Source organism: Melanostigma gelatinosum (genome assembly GCF_949748355.1).
Source record: "Melanostigma gelatinosum genome assembly, chromosome: 20".
In the NCBI taxonomy this organism is placed as follows: Eukaryota; Metazoa; Chordata; class Actinopteri; order Perciformes; family Zoarcidae; genus Melanostigma; species Melanostigma gelatinosum.
In genome coordinates, this window is record NC_136653.1 from 13,957,064 (window position 1) to 13,979,870 (window position 22,807).

General features: G+C 45.3%; 1 protein-coding gene across 1 annotated transcript in view; it reads left to right on the forward strand.

The window, feature by feature from the left end:
• Positions 1-22,807, forward strand: part of atp8a2 (ATPase phospholipid transporting 8A2) — a 41,612-nt gene that overhangs the window by 9,860 nt on the left and 8,945 nt on the right. The window contains exons 3-29 of the mRNA XM_079291643.1: positions 58-157; positions 619-717; positions 811-856; positions 1,067-1,107; positions 2,482-2,555; positions 2,803-2,872; positions 3,044-3,171; positions 3,403-3,514; positions 3,756-3,924; positions 4,061-4,188; positions 4,295-4,372; positions 4,486-4,574; positions 4,838-4,882; positions 5,098-5,170; positions 5,268-5,456; positions 5,533-5,582; positions 5,676-5,745; positions 5,833-5,917; positions 6,128-6,267; positions 7,153-7,291; positions 7,892-7,956; positions 14,658-14,830; positions 18,949-19,132; positions 20,144-20,254; positions 21,705-21,779; positions 22,189-22,311; positions 22,729-22,807. Coding sequence (XP_079147769.1) covers positions 58-157; positions 619-717; positions 811-856; positions 1,067-1,107; positions 2,482-2,555; positions 2,803-2,872; positions 3,044-3,171; positions 3,403-3,514; positions 3,756-3,924; positions 4,061-4,188; positions 4,295-4,372; positions 4,486-4,574; positions 4,838-4,882; positions 5,098-5,170; positions 5,268-5,456; positions 5,533-5,582; positions 5,676-5,745; positions 5,833-5,917; positions 6,128-6,267; positions 7,153-7,291; positions 7,892-7,956; positions 14,658-14,830; positions 18,949-19,132; positions 20,144-20,254; positions 21,705-21,779; positions 22,189-22,311; positions 22,729-22,807 — 2,735 coding nt within the window. The remainder of the gene's footprint in view (positions 1-57; positions 158-618; positions 718-810; positions 857-1,066; positions 1,108-2,481; positions 2,556-2,802; positions 2,873-3,043; positions 3,172-3,402; positions 3,515-3,755; positions 3,925-4,060; positions 4,189-4,294; positions 4,373-4,485; positions 4,575-4,837; positions 4,883-5,097; positions 5,171-5,267; positions 5,457-5,532; positions 5,583-5,675; positions 5,746-5,832; positions 5,918-6,127; positions 6,268-7,152; positions 7,292-7,891; positions 7,957-14,657; positions 14,831-18,948; positions 19,133-20,143; positions 20,255-21,704; positions 21,780-22,188; positions 22,312-22,728) is intronic.

The window sequence follows — 22,807 nt, forward strand, 5'->3', positions numbered from 1 at the left end:
TCCGTCTGTCTGAATGTAAACGTGTTAAATCTCCTTCGTCCTTGTCTTCTTCTGCAGTACGACCAAGTATGGGATTCTCACCTTCCTACCCCGGTTCTTGTACGAGCAGATCAGGCGGGCCGCCAACGCCTTCTTCCTGTTCATCGCACTCATGCAGGTAAACTCCACGCGCGACACGGTAGAGACCGCGATCGGCGCCGTCTGTGGCCCACACAGGCTTCAGAAGACTAATCCTCAGGAGGTTGTGCTAAAACATCCCAGCATTTCCCACAGGCCCTGCTGTTTCTAAAACAATGACTTATGGATGATCGAGAGTTGTTTTCTAGATGGCAAAAGAAGCCAGAAGGAGCAGAATGAAAGATAAATGAGTATGATTGTTTCCGATCACAACTTTTAGACCGTTTCTAAAATGAAAGGACAAATTAGATCACAGAAGCTGATCACTTATCCCGCTCTGTCGTCACTACCTGATCGGTTTAGAGCGATACACTCGCTGCACTCCACGGCCTTGTCCAATGTGTTTCTGTGCGATCAATGTAGTGGTGCATTATGGGGGCTTTGAGCTGCTCACTATGAGCAATGATTTCTGATATCTGCCTCTCTTGACTCTCTGGCCAGCAAATCCCTGATGTATCACCGACCGGTCGCTACACCACTCTGGTCCCACTCATCTTCATCCTCACGGTGGCCGGTATCAAAGAGATCATAGAGGACTATGTGAGTACCACAGCGCCACTTGGTAGAAGTTACTACTTATCTTAAATTACAGGAGGATCTTAAAAGCTAACACTTCTTTGTCCGTCTTGACAGAAAAGACACAAAGCAGACAACACCGTAAACAACAAGAAGACAACAGGTATCGTCTGTGCTTGTGCTCTTTTCCACGAGTGTGCTTGCGTCTATTTGTGTGGGGTTTTTGTTTTCCTTTCACGGCTGAGTGAATGGCTGTTGTCTGTCTGTCACTCACTGTAGTGCAGGCCCCAGACAAAAAAGTTTAGTCGCCATGAATACTGTATGAGTGTCGCTCTATAGGTTGACTGATGGCTGTGTTGTCCTCGTCTCTCAGTGCTGCGGAGCGGCGCCTGGCAGACGATCATATGGAAACAGGTACCGGGATCGTCGCACACCTCGTCTTTGTTGCCCTCTCACTCATCACTCCCGCGCTTTAGCCTTCCTCTCTACCGCCTCACTTTTTTACAGTTCAGTTTGAACGTACTTCATTGGCATGAATGATATAAAATAATACTGTAAGAAGAAGTGGCAGCTTCAAAAATACGTTTCTATTCAAAATGGAGAAAAAAACAGTACGTAATTTAGCAAATTAAACTAAAGCAAAAGCGTTCAGTTAAAGCGAAAGCATTCAAATAACGTCGGCATGAAATGCTGCAAAATAACGGTCTAGTTTTGTCGGGGATTCACATTTTCAATTTCTTTGCTTATTTTATTATGAAATGGTTCCATTTGTCTCAGGAGCTACACTTCTGTCTCAGTCTCACCTGTATATTTTCTTTTGCTTTCCATGCAGGATTTCTTGTGTTCCACGTCTTGTGTACTCACTCAGTCAGTTTGTTGAGGATCTGTCTGTGCTGTGAATCCCTGACAGTAAATACACAATATACTCCACATAGGAAGGTCTTGTTCGTTTAATAATTAGGTTTTCCGCAGTTCATCAGGACCAGTTAGTCTCATGTCATTTCCACATAAAGCTTTTTCTTTTTCTCTTCCAAGTTAAAGTTACCTGAGCAAAATTAACTCTTTGGTTTTTTCACAGTACAACACATGTTCTTGTATGACAAATGCATAACTATTGACTGGAAGTGTGGTGTTCTTCTTGAATGTGCTCATTAGCTGAGTCCAGCTGTGTACAGCCGTGCTCCAGCGGGTCAAATCAAATCAAACTTGAGTCGTTGTAGAGAAGTAATGCAGGCCCCTTGTTATTCAAGGTCAGAAAAGGGGAAGGAATGTGTTCCAGCTGCCCCACTGATTCAATAACGTCTCCATTAAACAAAGGTGCTTACAAGTAGTTTCCCAGAACGCTCCCTTTTGTTGAGAGCAGAACTCTGTTATAAGTGCCGTAGGAATATTTCCCAGTTTTTGAAAATTGATTTTTTTTTTTTCAAAAACACTTTTGTCAGGCTAATATTGAATGGCTTCTTTTTTTTCTCTTCTCCTTTTATTTGTCTCTACATTCTTGCAGTCTTTGAGTCTTAGTCTGGTCTGCCTCTGTTGCAGCCTAATCCCAAAAGTTCAAAAGCTCTGCACTGCTGTGCTCACTGTCTCTTTATCTCAAGTCTTCCTCTCTTTCTATTTGCCGCCTCTGGATTGGTCACTTATTAACCTGCCTCTTGTTTCCTCTGTTTGTCTCCCTCCTTTATGCCCTCCCATTGCCCCTCACCCTCTTCTGCCGTAACACCCCTCTTTCTCTTTCTCCCCACCTTTTTGCTCTCTCCCGCTGTTGCACTGCTGCGTCCCGGCCACCAGGTGGCAGTAGGCGACATAGTGAAGGTGACCAATGGCCAGCACCTTCCAGCTGACATGGTTATTGTGTCCTCCAGGTCAGACCTCAGTGTGTATTTATCTGTTAATCTATTTGTTCTAATTGTTTGTTGCGTGTTAAACTACTCTTTAGGGCGGCAACTTATGATGCATTTTCATAATCAATTTGTTTGATAAATCGTTTAGTATGTAAAATGTGCTGATTGAATTGATTATTTGACAAAATGCTCATTGGCTGATTTCCCGTTGATTGATGGATTAGTCATTTGAAGCACCACCATTTTTGTTGACGCCTCTTCTCTACAGCGAGCCGCAGGCCATGTGTTACACTGAGACCTCCAACCTGGATGGAGAAACCAACCTGAAGATCAGACAGGTGAGACACAGGAGCACTTGGTCAGTGAGGAATTTCTCCCGCAATTTAGCTTTTAGTAGAAAGTACGTGCTTTTTATGTATTTGTTACAGTTAGGATGCAAATTAATAAAACATGTTGAAACATGTTGCCATTGCCATCAATCCTGACTTGTCATATTTCATTTTCTCCAGGGTCTCACGCTCACAGCTGCTTTTCAGACTCTGGAGGATTTGATTGCGCTGTCTGGTCGTTTGGAGTGCGAAGAACCCAACAGACACCTGTATGACTTCACTGGCACTCTGCGGCTGGAGAACCAGAAGTGAGATGCAAACACGCACATAGACAACAAGTGTATTGTCAGTGTTAAATGCTACAATTTGTTGTTGAAGTTAGTAGTATTCAAATAGTATCTTTGTGTAAAATAAGCCAACAGGATACAACACCCATCCTCTTGACAGCAATTTCCTTCTGAATGCATCAAACTAAAATGCAGGTTGAACCAAAAGTTGTATTGATCCCTCATGTTGTGTTTGTTCCTTGCTCTTCTCAGTCCGGCTCCTCTGGGTCCAGACCAGGTGTTGCTGCGCGGCGCCCAGCTCAGAAACACGCAGTGGGTTGTGGGAATTGTTGTCTACACTGGCCATGACTCCAAACTGATGCAGGTAAACCCAGCGTCTTGTCTGAATACAATAACATCCTGGCTTCAAAACTAAATAAATTCGATATTTTTAATAATTATCTTCCCTCTTAGTGAACTTAACAGGAATAATTCAGAGCTTTAGCTGCTGCAAGCGGACTTCTTCCCAGTGAAACTATTGCAACTCAATGAAACTGTGCCATCGTCCAGCACGGTCTTGATGCGAGTGTCTCTGTGTTGTATTCATTGACCCGTCCACCCGCCAGAACTCCACCAAAGCACCGCTGAAGCGCTCTAATGTGGAGCGGGTGACCAACATGCAGATCCTGGTCTTGTTTGGCATCCTGCTGGTCATGGCCCTGATCAGCTCTGTGGGCGCCGCCATCTGGAACGACAAACACACTGAAGATTCCTGCTGGTACCTATCCAGGGCTGGTGAGAACACACACACACACACACACACACGTACTGCATTGCACAACCGGTAACGTAAGTCTCCTAACGGCAATGAGTTGGCATTAACACACATTTTAAGGCTCCGTGAATGAGTGATGATTGTGCGTTTGTGTAGGTGACATCTCCACTAACTTTGCGTATAACCTGCTGACGTTCATCATCCTGTACAACAACCTGATCCCCATCAGCCTGCTGGTCACTCTGGAGGTGGTCAAGTTTACACAGGCCCTCTTCATCAACTGGGTACGGCCCGTGTGTCTGTTGTAACGCATGTTTTCCGATTAACTTTCTCTAAGTAGTCAAATATTTCTGATCCCTTTTGCTTTTGCTGTGTTTTTCCCCCCTTCAGGACATGGAGATGTACTACGCAGAGACGGACACGCCGGCCATGGCTCGAACGTCCAATCTTAACGAGGAGCTGGGTCAGGTCAGTTCCTCCTCTTCATCAGTGGCGTCAGGATGGGAAGTAGGCCCCGGGTTACCACGACATACACACTCAATCAACACACATGCTTTCATCACCTGTTTCCTCTTCTCCAGGTGAAGTATCTCTTTTCAGACAAGACCGGAACCCTAACCTGTAACATCATGACCTTCAAGAAGTGTACTATTGCGGGAATTACATATGGGTCAGTCATCTCTCTTCTCTTGTAAATTAATTCTTTCCTCTTCGCTCTGCCTGTCAAAGGAGCCATCTTCTAAAATATCATGAACTCTGCCACTAACTGCACTTCAGTAGTAACCTTTTAATCACTACATATGAAACTAACTCATGCCTTAGACTTTCTTGTAATACTCTTCTGTTATTATTTCAACTGACTGAACTCTTACATGCTTCAACAAATGAACTAACCAACTCATCAACTCATTGGTTCCTCATTCATCACTGCAGCCACTTCCCTGATCTCGAGTGTGATCGTTCAATGGATGACTTCAGGTCAGTGACCGCCTCATCCGTCTTCCCCTCTCTGAGATGCTTTTCTCCATTTCAGGATGTGCACGTTTAAAGAAATGAATGTACCGTGTATGCTTTGATCAGAATAATACACAAAACCTCACTTATTTCAGCCTGTTATGCGATATGAATGGCGTTTTTTTCTCGACAATATCAGATGAACTCGTGCCATCGATCTGTATTTCTCGTCTTCACAGCAATCTGCCGCCCAGCAGCAACAACTCTACAGAGTTTGACGACCCAACTCTGGTCCAAAACATCGAGTCCCACGTAGGTGTCTCTGAAGCGATTCTCATTTTTCTTTGCCTGAAGCAAACCTATTCAGCCCCAAAAATGACGTCCGCTCCGTTTGTGTGTATGTGTTCAGCCTACGTCACCTCAGATCTGCGAGTTCCTGACAGTGATGGCCGTGTGTCACACGGTGGTCCCAGAGCGAGGGGACAACCAGATCATTTACCAGGCCTCTTCTCCAGATGAGGGCGCGCTGGTCAAAGGGGCCAAAGGGCTCGGTTTTGTCTTCACTGCAAGAACCCCGCATTCAGTCATACTTGAAGCTGTAAGTGTGTATCTGCCTGTTTTACTGCAGTAACCGCTGCTTTAAAGCAAAGTTAACGTTTTGTTCTTTGTTTCAGAGAGGAAAAGAGATGAGCTATGGGATACTAAATGTGCTGGAGTTTTCCAGGTAATACTCCCCATAAATGTTCTTCTCAGGCAGTAAATAACTGTAACACAAAACGAGTGTGTTTTTGAAAGTGAGACACTGTTTCCTTCACAGTAACCGCAAACGCATGTCTGTGGTGGTCAGAACCCCCAACGGGAAGCTCCGGCTGTACTGCAAAGGAGCTGTATGTGTATCTCATTATGACTGTGATTCAGCTCTGCTAATGTCCTTTAACATGTTTTCAATAATGCTTATTTTGTTGTTTTTGCAGGACAATGTCATCTTTGAGCGTCTGACTGAGGCGTCCCAGTACAAAGAATTAACTATTGCTCATCTGGAACAGTTTGCGACTGAAGGTAAGAGCGAAAGAAGAGGGAGGGAGGAAGCCAGAGTTGAGTTTCTCTCTGTTTGAAAGATGCTTGTTTGTTTCACTGGTGACATTGCTTGATCCCACCTCAGAGCCATCTTTCCTGCGTTTCCTCCATCCACCTGCTCCCAGTTGGAAACATAATCTGTTCTCCGTGATCTCACTGATTGATCGTCTTATCCTCCCCTCATCCATCCAGGACTGCGGACTCTGTGTTTTGCCTATGTGGACCTGGAGGAGGACGCCTACCAGGAGTGGCTAAAGGAATACAATCGCGTCAGCACTGTGCTCAAAGACCGCGCTCAGAAACTAGAGGAGTGTTATGAACTACTGGAAAAGGTAAACACACCCAACAGTAGACATCACAACAGAAAATGAGATGGTGTCCAACCTTCTGTGAGATGTCTTGAAATCAAAGCCGAGACTCAAGAGTCACGAAATTCTTCCTGACTCATACTCCTACAAACACACGCTGCATGTTGGCCAGCAGGTGGCAGAGTGGCTCCATTGATTCCCACACTGCAGTCAACACAACCTCCTTCATTACTCATCATGTTTGTAAATTGCGATACACAATGATTTTTAGCAGAATGTAAAGACAGATACTGCTCCTTCCTAAAGGGATGGGCATTGTGGGTTGGTCATAAAAGACGTCACTGATTGGAGAATGACAAAGCAGCTTCGGATGAGAGCGTATTCACACGAGAGTTGAACTAATATGGGGGCAAACCAAGGATTTAGAGTGGAGAGTCAAGGTGGGAAGTAAGTGAAGAGGAAAAAAAGAGGAAGCAGTTGCAGGAGGAGGGGAGCTCAGACTGGGAGACCACAAGGGTAATTACCTTCTCCAGTGTGCCAAAAGCCCCATAAACTGGAGTCAACAACACAGCAGTGTTAACTTATGTGTTTGTGTGCGTCTGAGTGCGTCTAATGAGGGTACACATACATTTAAATGCTGAACAAATTAAAGCCAGAGGGGGGAGGTAATGGGTTACTTTTTGGCACGAAGACACAGAGTTGGTGTATAGAGGTCTAAAATGAGCTGCTGTACCAACTGAGCTGAACTTACTGGCGTCGTTGTCATCCTCTAGCTAGATATGGATGATGAGAGAAGGAGCCCTCACATACAGTCTGGGGATGTTGCCTACATATCATTTATGTTAACCTACTTTCCTCTTTCGCCATATTTTGTTGTCATATTCTCGTCATCTTGTGTTCCGCCAACAGAACTTACTTCTGTTGGGCGCCACGGCCATAGAGGACCGCCTGCAGGCCGGCGTGCCAGAGACCATCGCCACTCTGATGAAGGCCGACATCAAGATCTGGGTCCTGACCGGAGACAAGCAGGAGACTGCCATCAACATAGGTGAGAGGGAAGCCTTTTAAACTACACACTGGACAAAATGTGGGTTAAAGTCACAGGAGGGAGAGTTCTGTCCCCAAGCGGCTGTGGGAGGGCTTTCAGTGGAGTACGTGCCAGTGATGGAGGCGAATCCAGCGATGGCGTGGAAGTCCCCTTGTCTCTGCAGCTTATTGAATAACGGTTTGAAGAATATTTGGCATTATGTGTGCCATGAAATGCCAGACGCAGGGCAGAAGGGACTTAAAGTTGCACAGGAAGTTTGTGGCAGATGTCCACAAAAACAACACTCACAAATAACTTCAGTTTGTATTTGTATTTCTTTTTCACACACCTTTATGTGATTGACCTGCTCTATATGCCAGTAGCAGTATTCAGAATAATTGTTTTGCTGTGTTTTAATTGGTGCCTGATGTAATTGAACTATGCGTAACAGACTACAATAGAGATACGATGATGGCCAGAGGCTGGTGGAGGAGAATGGAGTCGGATAGCTGTGTGAGAGAATGGAGCAGGATTTCGCAAATCAAGTTTTTCACTTGTGTTTTGGGTTTGAGTAAATCTAATCTCTCCCCCATTCTCTGCCTTCCACTATCTGTCTCTCAGGTTACTCCTGTCGTCTGGTGACACACGGCATGTCCCTCGTCATTGTCAACGAGGACTCTCTGGATGTGAGTAGACCCTCCTCTTCCTCCTGCCGGCCTCGTTGATTCACGTCTGTGTACAGTCTTGGGACTGTGTGTGTGTGTGTGTAAAGGAGGGAGGGGGTTAAGTAGTGGGGTCTTAAGCAGAGAGTCTTACTGTGGGAACTAGGGTGTGGTCCACAGCCAGATTGGTGGGTGGGGCTCTTTGTGTGTGCTCACAGGTGCAGGTAATTAAAGTCTCTGGTGTCCCTTTGGAGAAAGGGATGAAAAGAGACGTGTCGTGAACGATCACTTCTTCCCCTCTCTCTTTATGCCCCTCTCCTTCTGTCTCTTGCACATCATTCGCATACAGAACCTGGCTTTTTTTTAACGATCACGTGGTATTCTCACACTATTTGCGTCTCTTTATCTGACCTATTTCTAGCTAAAAGCCAGACTGTACGTGTGTCATGTTCCTGTGGCCATTTAGAGTGAGCTCTGAGATCTCTAAATTCAATTTCTACCCGCGTTATGTGTTCTTTGCGTTCGGGTTTCATGTGTGTCTGCTTAACCTAAGTGGCTTGATTACTGTCGTGTCTTTGTGTCTGTCTCTCTTTCACACACTTTCTGACTCCCACATGTGTGCTTACACACACACACACACACACACACACATACTCCCCCCGTGTGTTCACTTTTATAGAGTTTGTTTATATGTGAGACGGGGGGAGATTATGCCTCCATAAAGTTAAGCGCCGGAACTGTGTGTGTGTGTATTTGTAAATGTGTGTTTGTGTGTGAGGGCCTGTTGGCCCAAAGAGGGATTTTATTGGTCTATAGCATGATCGACACAGCATACGACACCTCTATGGGGTTAACATTGCATCCAATAGGAATCCTGTGTGGAAGATTTTAATGTTGGTCATCATTTAAAATATAATTGCACAACTTCGCACCTGCAATACTTTTCCGTCCCGTATTATGCCAACTTCTAGTGAAGGAGACAGTTGTGATGTTACATAAACAAGCATGAAAGTGGCGTCCGGCTGGTCAGAAGCCAGACGGCGTGGACGGGGTGAACTTTTCATGTGGGGTTAATTCAGGCACTTCACCCTGAGAATTCTATGCGATTAGCACAAGACGGTGAAAGCTAATAGAGTTAGCGCTATACGTGGATCGTTCTTAACACGGTTTGGAAGGTTTTGTTGCTGCTCTGTCCTCCGTGTTTCATCACCAGGGTTCCCGGGGTCATACAATTCCTGCAAAGATTATGACATTACAAAATGAATCGGAAGACACATTGTCTTGGCTCAAATCCTGTATCGCGTACTGTACTGTTCCAGTAAACAGTTCGACATCTGATTGCTGTCGGGTCGGAGGATGAAACATTTGGTTCTAACAGGTGATCACATTGTTTCTTTCATTTTCTTGCCCTGCCGTTATTGCTTATGCATATTTGAAATTCTTGTGTGTAAGCTTTAATTGCCGATCTTCTCTGGGGAATTCTTCTCCGGAGATTGCACATAGACTTAGTTAGAGCCAATGGCACATTAGACGAGAGGTTTTAGTTTCATGACATGAAGTCTGAGCACCAACACGTTAGAAAACAGAACTTTCTGAACCTTTTCATTAGAAAGAATAATACTAAAGATTAGACTTCCAGTATGAACAAAAAAGACTGGTGGGAATGATGAGTGAAGTGGCTGACCTGATCAAGTTAAAATTTCTCGAAATTACTCAGGAAAAAGTCCCATAAAACCTGTTTCTCTGATAATGAAGTGACTAACTATGATGAGAACTATTCCTTTTCACTTCGAGTGATTTTTAAAATAGTCGTACGGACACATTTCTATACGGCACAGAGAGACAGCTGGTCGACATGAAACATAAACCATGGGTCATGTGTGGAATTCTTCATGTGACGAGTTCATGATCCACACAGTATGCGTCACAGCCTGCTGCATTTTGTAGCACACTTTCAAGTGGCTGCAACACAGCAAGCATGAGACGGAATAAACCACATGACGAACTGCTGCAACGCAACTCAATTACATTCACCTTAGACACAAAATGCACGAATGGCGTCACAGGAGACAAGGATGTAAGAGAAGGGACATTCTCTCACGTATGGATGTGGCATACTTGTGTCACAGTCATGCCCGTCAATCAGGACGGAACTTCAGAGAGCTCTGGCTGTGACCGGTGAAAAGCACCGCTGTCTTCAGCGCATCACTTATCTCACACTTAAAATAGCTCGCGTCGGCTCAGGCTTCTTTGTGCTTGTCGGCCTCGTTTTGTAATTGTGACATTCCGCACGTGAGCGAAAACGGAAGCCGCTTATCAAATTCTCACCCCGAGGTTGACCTCCTCACCCCGTTTAAAAGAATCTGTCCCAAATCTCTTCACTCCCTATCGCACGCTTTTATCAGCGTGAAGGCTGATCAGTGCGGTGGATCTTGCGTTTGCCAGCCTGAACAGCAGATGCCCCCCCTCTCCCCCTCTCCCCACGCTCCATGTCTCCTTCACACTACGACCTCCACATCTGTCAGCACCCTCTCTGCGCATCGGAAGCGACGACATAGGAAAAATGAGTGTGTGTGTGTGTGTTTAGGGGGAGAGTCGGTGGAAGGGCATGAACAAGCAGCAAAATATGCTGTTCATGTTTATCTTCGTGGAAGCGCAGGAGTGTGTTTGTGCAATAAAGCAGGGGAGTGTTTATTGTACTTCATGTATGAGATGGACAATCTGGATCGAGAAGTGGGGGGGGGACGAATGGTAACGAGTGAGCTGTAATGCGATCTCCTTTTGGTGCTCCTCCCCGTCAAAACAAACCCTGTGAGCGATGCCTCCTGGGTAAACGGTTTGCGACCACTGAAGCTGTGACAAGCGCCATCTGTCACCTTCAGATCACATGCCACACACACACACACACACACACAGACTGACACAAATCTTTGCGTTGTCCCGTTCCGTTGAGTCAATACTGATGGACACACATGAGACTGTGAAGTCTTCTTTATTCCCTCTCGTATCGGTCTTTAAATCTGTCGCGTTCCCTCTCGGTTTAGATTAGTTTAGATGTAGTGGCACAAAATCCCCCCCCCCCCCCGATCAGCTTGATAGCTCTGAAACATTGGGTCTAACTTTCCCACAATCCCCCTCTCCCCGTCACGCTGCCCGCAGTACGAGTCTAAAACAAACAGCATCTCTCTTCTGCTCATTAATCATCTTTATGCACATTTCGTGCCTCAACTTACATGCTCTATTGTTCATGTTTCAATTTGTAATAGCTTTTTCTTACATCTGGCCTCCCACTGTTAAAGTCCACATGTGTGTCTGTGTCCATTTTTTTTTCGTGTGTGTGTGCGCGTGTGCGTGTGTGTGTGTCAGGCAGCAGAGGATGTGGGTGTTTGCACAGATGCACAGTCAGATAATGAATCGGTATCGTAAATCTCAGTGGTGGTGACAGAATCTGCACTTTAGATATGAGCATGTCTTTCTCCGCCTTCTTTTCACTCCACAGTGCTCCCTCCCTCCCTCTCTCTTTCTCCCCCTCCCTTTTCCCTGAGTCTAGTTCCCACTCCTTGTCCTTCATCATTCTCCTTTCCTTTGTACCTTTTCCTATTTATCTTGCTTAGTGCTTTTTTTGTATATTTTATACCGCTGTACATTCATCATGATGGCGCGAGCGATTGAGCTCTCTTTGGATGGAGAGGGTGGCCTGGAACGGATCAACATTTGGCTTTCCCCTTGCTCACTGCGTGCATTTATTTATATCTTGTGTGTGTGTGTGTGTGTGTGTGTGTGTGTGTGTGTGCGCGTGCTTGAGTGTTTCATGGTAAAGCATGCAATGAGAGAAGGTGACCTGTGATATCTCAAACTGCCTCCATGCCCTTCCCATTTTGTGGTCCAAATATAAACCTGATAAAATTCCATGCAGAAGGGCCTGTGAACATGTGAACATTTCACTGTGTGTGTGTGTGTGTGTGTGTGTGTGTGTTTTTCCGGCCTCTTCGAGCTCAGATGCGTATGAAAAATAAACATTTAGTCTGGAACATAAAACTGCTTGCTAATGAAATCTGTCTTATTGCAATTGGTGCAATCAAAGAACCTCTCCTCCTCTGTCTCCGTAAGCAGCTGGGAATTTAGCGTGAGAATGATGAAAGTTACACAATAATGGATGTTTCTTTGGTCTCATGTTTGTTCTCTTTCGTGAGCCGGTTTCTTTTCATGTTAAGACGGCGTTCTTTCTCATCAGGATGCAGTTAGGTCTGGACCTGCTGTGCTTTGCTAAATGCCCGCCTCTTATCTTAAAAAGCTAACTCGCGTTTGTACCTTAGTTACCTTGTTAATCCTCTACAGCTCCCTGCAGACTTAGCCTGGTGGTTATTATGCCGGGTTGTCTTCGCCGCCGCTAAAGCTTTGACCAGACTTGCTGTGACAAGTCACCGTGTTGTATTAGCACCTCACTGCCAGGCTGGTGAACCGGCTCATTCACTTGAGGACCATATACCATGTGTGTGATCCTCTCTTTTACTGCCGTTTAAGATGTGAAAATCCAGGCGCAACTAGAAACTAAGCCACTATTATTATCGTTTTCCTCGAAATAAGAGATGCACAGAATCAAGCCCCGTGCAGATCATGGCATCGACACCCACCGCCCCAAATATGTGTCATGCGCAGTGTTTTTTGGGTCCATTCCTCTGTGATGAGGTCAGGACAAGCAGCGAAAAGGAGTTGTTTTTTTTTTGTCAGATTCTCATCTCTCACACATGCATGACATGTACACATACACACAACCCCTGAGCAATTACAGACAACACTCATACATGCATGCACGTGTTTTGCTCCTCTGTAAAAACATACGCACACACACACACGCACACACACACACACACGGACACTTTGAGCTTCAGGACTCCGACAACCTGTAATCTCCGTTAATCCTTTCATTATGTTTTTGTTTTCCTTTTCCCCTGTTTGGGGAAAAAGGTGAATGCAAACAGGAATTCCGGCACACAAGGAACAACACGCAGCCTCAGGCTGAGAAAACAAGAGCAGGGAATTTTTTTTGGGGGGGGGGGGGGAGAGGAGAGGAGGGACACTAGTGTGTATCGCTATTTGGCAAGGAGAAGAGAGACCGCATTGTTCTTATGATTGTGCTGCATACATATACGAGTGTGTGTGTGTGTGTGTTGTCTCTTGCACATGCTGACTGGTAGACGGAGGGGTCATCTCTCCGCGGGTCACTGGACTCTGTCAGGTCTGGCGGCCGCCAGTAGCCCGCTGTGAGAGAATGTGTTCGTTCTAAATGCCGCCAAACTTTAAAGGTGTTGGTGCACTATTGTGTCTAGAGTTTGGTATTTTGGGTCTGATTGCCATGTGTTTCCACAAACGCTTCCTGTCATGGGGCGTTTCATCCTGCGTCATTACTTGTTTATTGTTTATTTAAGCTGAATTCCACATGTTCAACGAGCAAAAGTGGATAGCCGGTTAGTGAGCTGATGCTACGGCGGTGGACAGCGCTTAATGGGTAAAACATTTGCTTCATGTCAGAGTGGTTTTAATAGGCCTTATGCTGAACTCACCTGATGATCTCCTTCATGCAAAGAGCTCTGAGAAGCATCACGTCACAGCTGGAACTGTTGAGTCCGGTTAGCCTTATTTCTAAGAGTAGGTTTTAATGGTTTAATTCATAATTGAAGGTTAAAGTTGTTCCTTTTTATTTGTAACTCTTGTTGAATTACCAAAATAACTTCTGTACAGATCGACCACACAAGGCACATATGATACACATGGAACCGTTTTAATGCTCTGTAACATTGGGATCCCATGGAAGTCATAATTTCAGTCAGTGGAAATAGTAGAACTCAGGTGTGTGTGTGTGTGTGTGTGTGTGTGTGTGTGTGTGTGTGACTGGTGGCTTGTAGCGTGCCTGCTCCTCCACATGGAATTCATTACAACTCCATGGGATGTTTATTTTCTCCATTAATCCCTGTTCCTCTATTATCAAGAGCTCCATCCAAATTGCCCCCAAACTACCGGCCTGCAGGCAAGCTTCCATTTACACAAACACACACACACACACACACACACACTCTTTCCTATTAGATATGCAAGCGTGTGTCTCTTGCGTATTTTCTCCCACTGTGGTGTTTCGCTGCTTTGTGAATTATTGTAGCATCAGCGTGTTCATCATGATGTCTGTGAACTTTACATTGCCATTCTTAATTGTTTTGTGTACACACAAGCTAATTCCTTCCCCAGATGAGAGCTGCCCATTAAACCAGGAGCACATGTCTTCCATTTACTGCCAGTGGTTTTGACCTTTCAACAAATTGTCTGTGTGTTTTGATTTGAAATGTAAAAGGCCACATGTCCCCCAAAATCCTAAAACCTGAAAATGCGCTCACTTGATTTTCAGGATGAGAGTTAGTTATGTTTGGTTAGGGGGAAGATTAAGGTTTAGGATTGTTGACAATTAGTGCTGAGGTTCAGGGTTAGAGGTTAGGGTTTCCCTTTGAGCACTGGTGTGTGTGTGTGTGTGTGTGTGTGTGTGTGTGTGTGTGTGTGTGTGTTGCAAACTTGAACTAACTGTAGAAGAGATGTTGGAGATAAAGGCTCGTCAGTAAAAGCAGGTTGATGATGTGTGAAACAGTCTAACTGGTCTCTGAAGCTTAGTTTTTGGGGGAAATGGAGATCTTCCTTGAAAGATTAAAGCTTAAACTCTCCTCGTTGTGTCTTTGCAGGCTACCCGTGCCACTCTGACCGCTCACTGTTCATCGCTGGGCGACTCCCTGAGGAAGGAAAACGAGCTGGCGCTGGTCATTGATGGTCAGACGCTGAAATATGCGCTGTCCTTCGAGCTCCGCCAGGCCTTCCTTGACTTGGCGTTGTCCTGCAAGGCTGTCATCTGCTGCCGGTAGGGAAGATGCATTCATCACACACACACACACACACGCACACGCACACGCACACGCGCATAGGCAGAGTTTGGTTTATTACACAGTATCTGCACAGGTCTAGAAAGTCCGGAGAAGTTTGGACAAAAATATTGAAATTCCAGTGCTTTGTCTTGTTGCTGCTTAAAGCTTCTTAAAAAATGGTTGCAACATTTGAATCAAACTTAGTCATTGGTGCCGTTGTTTGTCTTGTTGTTTATGATGGATTTTAATTATTTTGAATTGGAGCATTAAAGAATTTACCAACTTTTCTAAATTAAAAGGAGCAAGAAAAGTAAAAGTCCAGTGTGGACAAAGCTTCCGTCTTTTGACTCGATAAAGTCTAGAAGTCTCAGCATCCTTTATTTTGACAAACATATAGAGATACACGGCATCATTGTGCTGTTGTGGGAAAACCCCGATGCACAAAGAAAAATGCAGAGGTTGTCCACACATTCAAATTTTCACATTCCCAAAAAGTCTTTTTTATGCAACATTTCAGCTTTACGGGTCTTCTTTAGGCAAACGTTTGGTCCTGCACCCGTCTGGATTTAAATATCCACCTTTTTGCTTGAAAGGAAAGACAAAGACACTGTTCTATTGTTACCAGGTTTTGTATTGCTCCCAATATTTTTAAAACATCATCTATGAAATGAATCCTGATGGCTAAAGCTTGATTGAGTGTTTACAGGAGAAGGTGAGTGAGAGTGTCATTGTGGTTCAAATCCTCAAACTGCTCCGTTTAATTATAAAAGGCAATAAGCAACTGCGGGGACCTCGAATAAGAAATGAACACAAACATTTCCATTGAATCTCACCATATACTCTGCTATGTGCACGATAGAGAGAGTGTGTGTGTGTGTGTGTGTGTGTGTGTGTGTGTGTGTGTGTGTGTGTGTGTGTGTGTGTGTGTGTGTGTGTGTGTGTGTGTGTGTGTGTGTGTGTGTGTGTGTGTGTGTGTGTGTGTGCGTGTGCAGGCCGATGTACCTTTGTACGTGTTTGTGAAGGTTGTCGGTTGCACATGAGCGATAATGATAACAGCCCGTCCCTCTGCACAGCAGGAGTAATGTAATATTCCACGCTGCATGGAAATATCACAGCCATGACTCATTTACTGGTGGCACCCCCAGAAATGGGCACCAACACACACATCACCATAATACATTTACATTCATACAAAGTGCACTCTGTTCGTAGACTGTTTCCCTTTTTTGGTCATGTTCGCCTCAGCACCAGCTGTGATGTTTAACAAAAGCGCTTCCACTCGGCTTGTGTGTGTGTGTTTATGTGTGTGTGCCGCCGGGGGGGGGGGGGGGGGGAAGTAATTGACTCTCCCTTGCATATCCAGGCCATATCCGGACTCTGGTCTCACAGGCCTTGCAAACAGCCTCCAGCTTCCTTTCCTCTATCCTTCACTTCATCCCTCTCTCTCTATGTGTACATCTCTTCTTCCTCCCCTGAGTGTCTCTCTCGCTGCCCTCTTTAGGGCTGGGTATCTATAGCTTTAGAACGTGTGCACAAAGATCAAAAGTCAGGTATGTTTAAGTGTAGAGGAGCGTAGTGGCGTTTTGATAATAGAAGAAGCCTTCATTGGTTAGATGGCTTGTTTATTACAGGTCTCCATCAGGATACTTCTGCTGCGTGAGCACCTGAGGTTTGCTCTTTTCCAACGTGTTCAAAGGTTCCGACATTTTTGGATTTGCCAGTTTTAGATTATGTTTTATTCTTAAGCACAGCTGCTTGCGTTTACACAATATTTAACATTTGAGAAACATGGCTCCGATATGTTTTTGTCGTAGAAAAAACCTGTTTATATTCATAAAAGTAAGAAATCAGGATAAAATATTGACTCTAGTCGATATTTGTATTTTGTGCTGAAGGTCAATGCTTCCCAACCATTTTGTTGCTCAGATTCTTTCATCTGAATAATTATTACATATAAACTATCCACAGCAAAAAAAAAAAAAAAGATAACAGAATAGTTACATCTGACGATGCCTTGGGAGGTCCCGACCCGCATATTGGGAACCACTGCTGTCGGTGATTCCTGTTGCGAGTGTGGCAAAAAATACTTTTAATAAGGTGCTCGTAGCGTAACGAGCTTTGACTTTCAAGTATCTCACCAACTGTACGTGTGTGATGTTTCACAGTCGGGGAATGTGTGCGTGCGTGTGTTTTTCGTGCACTCGTACGCATGGCTTCCTGACTTCACTGTGCGTTTGTTTATAGGAGGACTTAGGGGCTGCTTATTTTCTGCTCAGTTCCACCGTGAAGAGCTCCGGGAGCCTTTCATCTCTCCAATGCCACTTTATACCATCCCAGCCAGTGTTGGCAGTGTTCAGAGGCGAGGTGGAGGGAGAAGGAGAGACAGAGATACCGAGAGATTTGTGGTTAGAGGCCGAGAGACGCACACAAAGAGCAGAAGTTGATCCCATCCTTCTGCATCGACTTCAGAGGCCAAGACACAGGGGGGGGCGGGGGGCAGGAGGTGTGCATGTGTGCATGTGTGTAAATGTGTGTTTTTGCACACGCCCGTGTATGAATACTAAGCAGACCACCCAGCTCTGTGATTTCAGTTTGACCGGGACGTGATCCGTCTTACATATTCATAGAAGATAGACCGTCTTTGGGACCCGTGGCCTCCAGACTGTGTGTGTGTGTGTGTGTGTGTGTGTGTGTGTGTGTGTGTGTGTGTGTGTGTGTGTGTGTGTGTGTGTGTGTGTGTGTGTGTGTGTGTGTGTGTGTGTGTGTGTGTGTGTGTGTGTGTGTGTGTGTGTAAAGGGTCATGCATCTGCTCATAATTTCATTTCGTCTTCTTTATCAAAAGCATCATGCTGCATTGTGATGGCTCATGCAGCTGCACATCATTAGATTTTGTAATATCATTATCTGAGCACTGACGAACATGGTGGGGATTTGAAGACCTTAGAGTTGGAGCTGTGCTTGAGACACACACTCACACAGTCGATTTTATATGTGACTCCGCCTCTTTCTAGTAACAGTTTGAAGTATTGTCCACACAGAAGCCCAGTGTTGAAACTCAAATTACTATCACCTAATACATCACCGAGGCTCAGGTCATTTCTATCATCAGGGAAATTGAATGTAAATATTTAAAATCTGGATTTGGGTTAATCTCTAGTAATGTCGCCTACTGAACCTCCACGTAATGTCTGAATGAGTTTATGCCGAATGAATGCCACATTCTACACAAAGCACAGATATCTGAACGTACCACGTGATGTGATCAACGGCTCCAATTCTAACAATTATTTCCATGGCAGACGGTGGAAGAATTTACAAAACCTCTTTAGTAAAGCCAACCGGAAAACCAAAACAGCAGAGGGAATCGGTTGGAGCACATGGCACCATGAAATGAAAGAAACAAAACTACCCACAGTAGTTCAGCAAATGCACCTTAACACCTCACTATCGTCTCGCAGTGGCCCCGAGGGAAACGTCTGTAATGGAGCCTCCCTCGGTCCTTCATTGTCAGTGAAGAGACAGAACCGGTTATGGACGGGAGGATCAGTGACACAGGTCAAGAGGGTGGAGTACCACTGGAAGCTCCCTGAATATATACACACACACACACACACACACACACACTCTCGGGTCTATTCAGACATGCATAAACACACACAAATATGAGCTACCCAGAGTCTTATTAGAGGAACAGTGAATCATTGTTTCCTAATTCCTGGTGAAGAGCAGTTAACTGTGTGTGTGTGTGTGTGTGTGTGTGTGTGTGTGTGTGTGTGTGTGTGTGTGTGTGTGTGTGTGTGTGTGTGTGTGTGTGTGTGTGTGTGTGTGTGTGTGTGTGTGTGTGTGTGTGTGTGTGTGTGTGTGTGTGTGTGTGTGTGTGTGTGTGTGTGTGTGTGTGGGTGGGTGGGTGGGTGGGTGGGTGGGTGGGTGTGTGCCAGCCTCTCATCCATCTTTCTTTTTCCCTTTCAACTGTTTCCCGCTCTGAGTTCTTCAGGCTTCTTTCTCTAAATCAATTCCTTTTTTTTCTTTTTAATCTTCCCACCTCCAGTAAAGCTGTATACACTTATAATATCAACCAACCACGTCCATGTGTCTCTCCTCATTGTTTCCGTAGAGTGTCTCCGCTGCAGAAGTCTGAGATTGTGGACATGGTGAAGAAACACGTGAAGGCCATCACGCTGGCGATCGGCGACGGTGCAAACGACGTGGGCATGATCCAGACGGCTCACGTCGGAGTGGGGATCAGCGGCAACGAGGGCATGCAGGCCACCAACTCTTCCGACTACTCCATAGCACAGGTGGGACGCAGTCGCAGCACGGAGACATGCTTGGTCAGCGTCATGCAGATATGTTACAACCTTTTTATGGACGTAGATAATGGATTCATGGCCGGTTGTCCACCCTGCTCAAGTGTCTTAAGGCAAGACACTGAATCCTTACCTGCTCACTCTACAGCTGGTGCTGATCTCTGACCTCCCTGGAGGAAGACTTTACTTTCAGGGGTCACTCTGGTACCATGTTGTCAAAACAAACCAACGGCTCATAATAGTTTATGTTCTTACAATAAAAGAAAAAAGTCCAGCAAGTTTACATGAAAATCAAAACTTAGTGGTGTCAGAAATAGTTTCTTTTCATTTTTTTAATGCTAAAATTTAAACAATTTCTTGGAAAGAGTAATTCATTTAAGTATTACTTGCTTCCATAATGCCTCCAGCTTTATTCAGCCGGAGGCATTTCCTATAATTTCTCAAATCCAGCTCCGTTAGTGCTGAGAAGATTGCTCGATTATTCGATTTCTTGATTGACAGGAAATTGATTGTTTTTATCATTTCAGTCAAACCTTCTCTTGTGAATTTAATATCTTAAGATGTTGCGCTGTTGGTCAGACAACAAAGCAGATTGATTATGTCCTTATAAGTAGCAGGAAATGTGATTTTCACTATTTCCAGATGTTTTATAGACGAAAGAAATAATCGATAAATTGAAAAACGATTATTTCCAACCCTACTTCCCATTATCTGTGTGACCCATAATGACAACTCAATGACATGTGAACAGTCTTTTCTGTTTCCGTCTCACACAAACGCGTTCTGTCACTTTCACTGTTTGGGTTGTTTATCTTTTAGCCTCTCATCTTGCACAACTTATCTGTATTAGTGGGATCTCCTCTTGCTTCAACTTTCATGTCTCCCAGCCACATTCGTAATCATCTCTATGTTCCCTTTCCATCTCAAATGTTTATTCTGTCTTCTAGTTATAGTAATACGTCTCTCTCCACTTCTCCTCTCTTTCTTTTCCATGATTGGTAGTTCTGCTACCTAGAGAAGCTGCTATTGGTCCACGGGGCGTGGAGCTACAACCGTGTCACCAAGTGCATCCTCTACTGTTTCTATAAGAATGTGGTCCTCTACATTATAGAGGTAAGAGCACACCCTCCCTGTTTCTCACACACGCAGTTACATTAACAGAGACGTTCTGCAGCTGTTTGTCGACATGGCTGACAGTGATGGACGAGGGAGGTGCCCTTCTGGTGTCTGCTTTCTGCCTCTTTTGCACACACACACACACACACGCTAAGAAACAAACTTGTGTTTAGATCAGCAGTGACGAGACCTTGGCTCCAAGGGTCGACAGCTTTGTGCGTGTGCGTGTGCGTGTGTGTGTGCGTGTGTGAGATGAAGGGGCACGCCGCCGCCCTGGCCTGCCTGTTATGAGGGGTATTTGTCAGCTGTGCGCCACCCCTTCTGTCTCATATTAAGGATGCCAGCAGGTGCAGGTCCTCATGGGAGCCTACTGTCCCGCTGTCCCGCTCACACCACCACTCTGTGTGTGTGTGTGTGTGTGTGTGTGTGTGTGTGTGTGTGTGTGTGTGTGTGTGTGTGTGTGTGTGTGTGTGTGTGTGTGTGTGTGTGTGTGTGTGTGTGTGTGTGTGTGTGTGTGTGTGTGTGTGTGTGTGTGTGTGTTTCCATAATTATCTCACATGATTGGCTCCCCTGCAGGGCGCTCGAGGTCAAATGTCAGAGTGTCTGTCTCTCACTGTCTGTCACTGTCTCTGTCCACTTAGTGGAGACAGAATAAGGGGGACGGATGTGTGTGTTTACATATCTGACCTCACCCCTAGGCTTTATGCTCCACTGTATGTCCCAGGAATGCCACAACTCCCACCACCGGCCCCAAACATTTTCTCTATCTGCCTTCAGATCAGCCTCTGTGTGTGTGTGTGTGCGTGTGTGTAGATTTGTGTGTGTGGCAAGGCGTTAAGGCAGGTTTCCCCTGGGCTGGTATTGTTGTTAGCTCTTGTGTTTCTAAAAATGATGACCATAATTCCCATCAGTCCCACTGCTGTCTGTCATCATCAGGTGTTCCAGGTACAATCACGAAAACATTGTTCACACAGTACAAACAGCGTGAACAGCTTTACACATTTTGTCACACACTACAAACGATTGTAGACAAACCAAGTGAGAGTTTCCACAACTTTCTAAATTGGTAAAACAATACAAGAGTATTTATAATCTACATCTACGGAGAGTACTATTTTCCAGATTCTTGACTTGAATTCAGCAACAGAAATCACACATGAGGAAGTTTAAAAAGAAAAAGAACATTTGCTCTCTGCCTATTTTCTACTATAAAGGTGTTTTTGTTGTTGTTGTTCTGACCCATCATTACGTTTATGTCTTGTAAACTATGATAGACCTTCATTCTCATACCTGAATCTTACCTGATGAAGGTCTTTCAACTGAAACAAAAGGGAGTAAGAGTGACGGTGTAAAGTACAAAATGTTCTACTGAAGTCATTTTACTGTCGGTACCTCCCGATGTCAGGTTTCTGCTATTGTTCCTCTCATCCTCCTCTTTGTGTCCCAGCTCTGGTTCGCCTTTGTGAACGGGTTCTCCGGACAGATCCTCTTTGAGCGCTGGTGTATCGGCCTCTACAACGTGGTGAGTACCTCACTGCCTCTCAAACTGTCTCACTATTTTCCATTCCTCCACTCGCTCACCCCCATGCCCCCCCCCCCCCCCCCACCGCCTGTTGTTTCTTGTTCACGTCAAGTGCCGTCTCTCGTTCTCTTCTTATCTCTCAATTAATCTCGTTCCACTTTGTCTTCTCATCTCTGCTCTTTCCGAATGCCACAAGTGTGTGTGTGCGTGTGTGTGTGTGTGAGAGAGGTTTTTTCCGATGTTTTGAGGACCGCTTTGTGTACTTTTAAAACATTGCGGGATTCCATAAATGCCGCCGCTGATATGAACACTGATTGCTGAGCTAGTCGCAGTATGTTTACATGTGCACACACACGCTGCTCTGTCATTATGTGTTTAAATGGCCGTGTCCTGTGTGTGTGTGGTGCAGATATTTACCGCGCTGCCCCCGTTCACTCTGGGGATCTGTGACCGTCCGTGCAGCCAGCAGAACATGCTCCGCTTCCCACAGCTCTACCGAATCACCCAGAATGCCGAGGGCTTCAACACTAAGGTACACACACACACACACACACCATGGGCTGCTCAGGTACCCGCTCTGCATCTGACTCGTCATGCCTGGTGGCTCGCTGTGGGGTTGACAAGTGGTGCCTGCTGCTTGTTTGGGACGCCAGCGAGTAAATAAGAGTGGCGTGGAGGCCGGGATGTTTCCAGGGCAACCTCGCATGAGATTCAGAGGGCCAGAATAAGGAAGTCTTTCATTTTAGAGGGTACACTAGGAGGGCACTTCTGGTGGCAGGAACACAGTGGAAGTTGTGTGTTACTGTGAGGAATTGCTGTTTTTGTATGTGTGTGGGGGCATATACAGTGTGTGCTTTGGCATTAGTCTTCACTCACTCGTTTTCCACTCTTTTCTCCTCGCTCTCTCTCTCGCTCTCTCTCTCGCTCTCTCTCTCTCTCTGTTTTTCAGGTGTTTTGGGGTACCTGTATCAATGCACTGATTCATTCGGTTATTCTCTTTTGGTTTCCACTCAAAATGTTAGAGCATG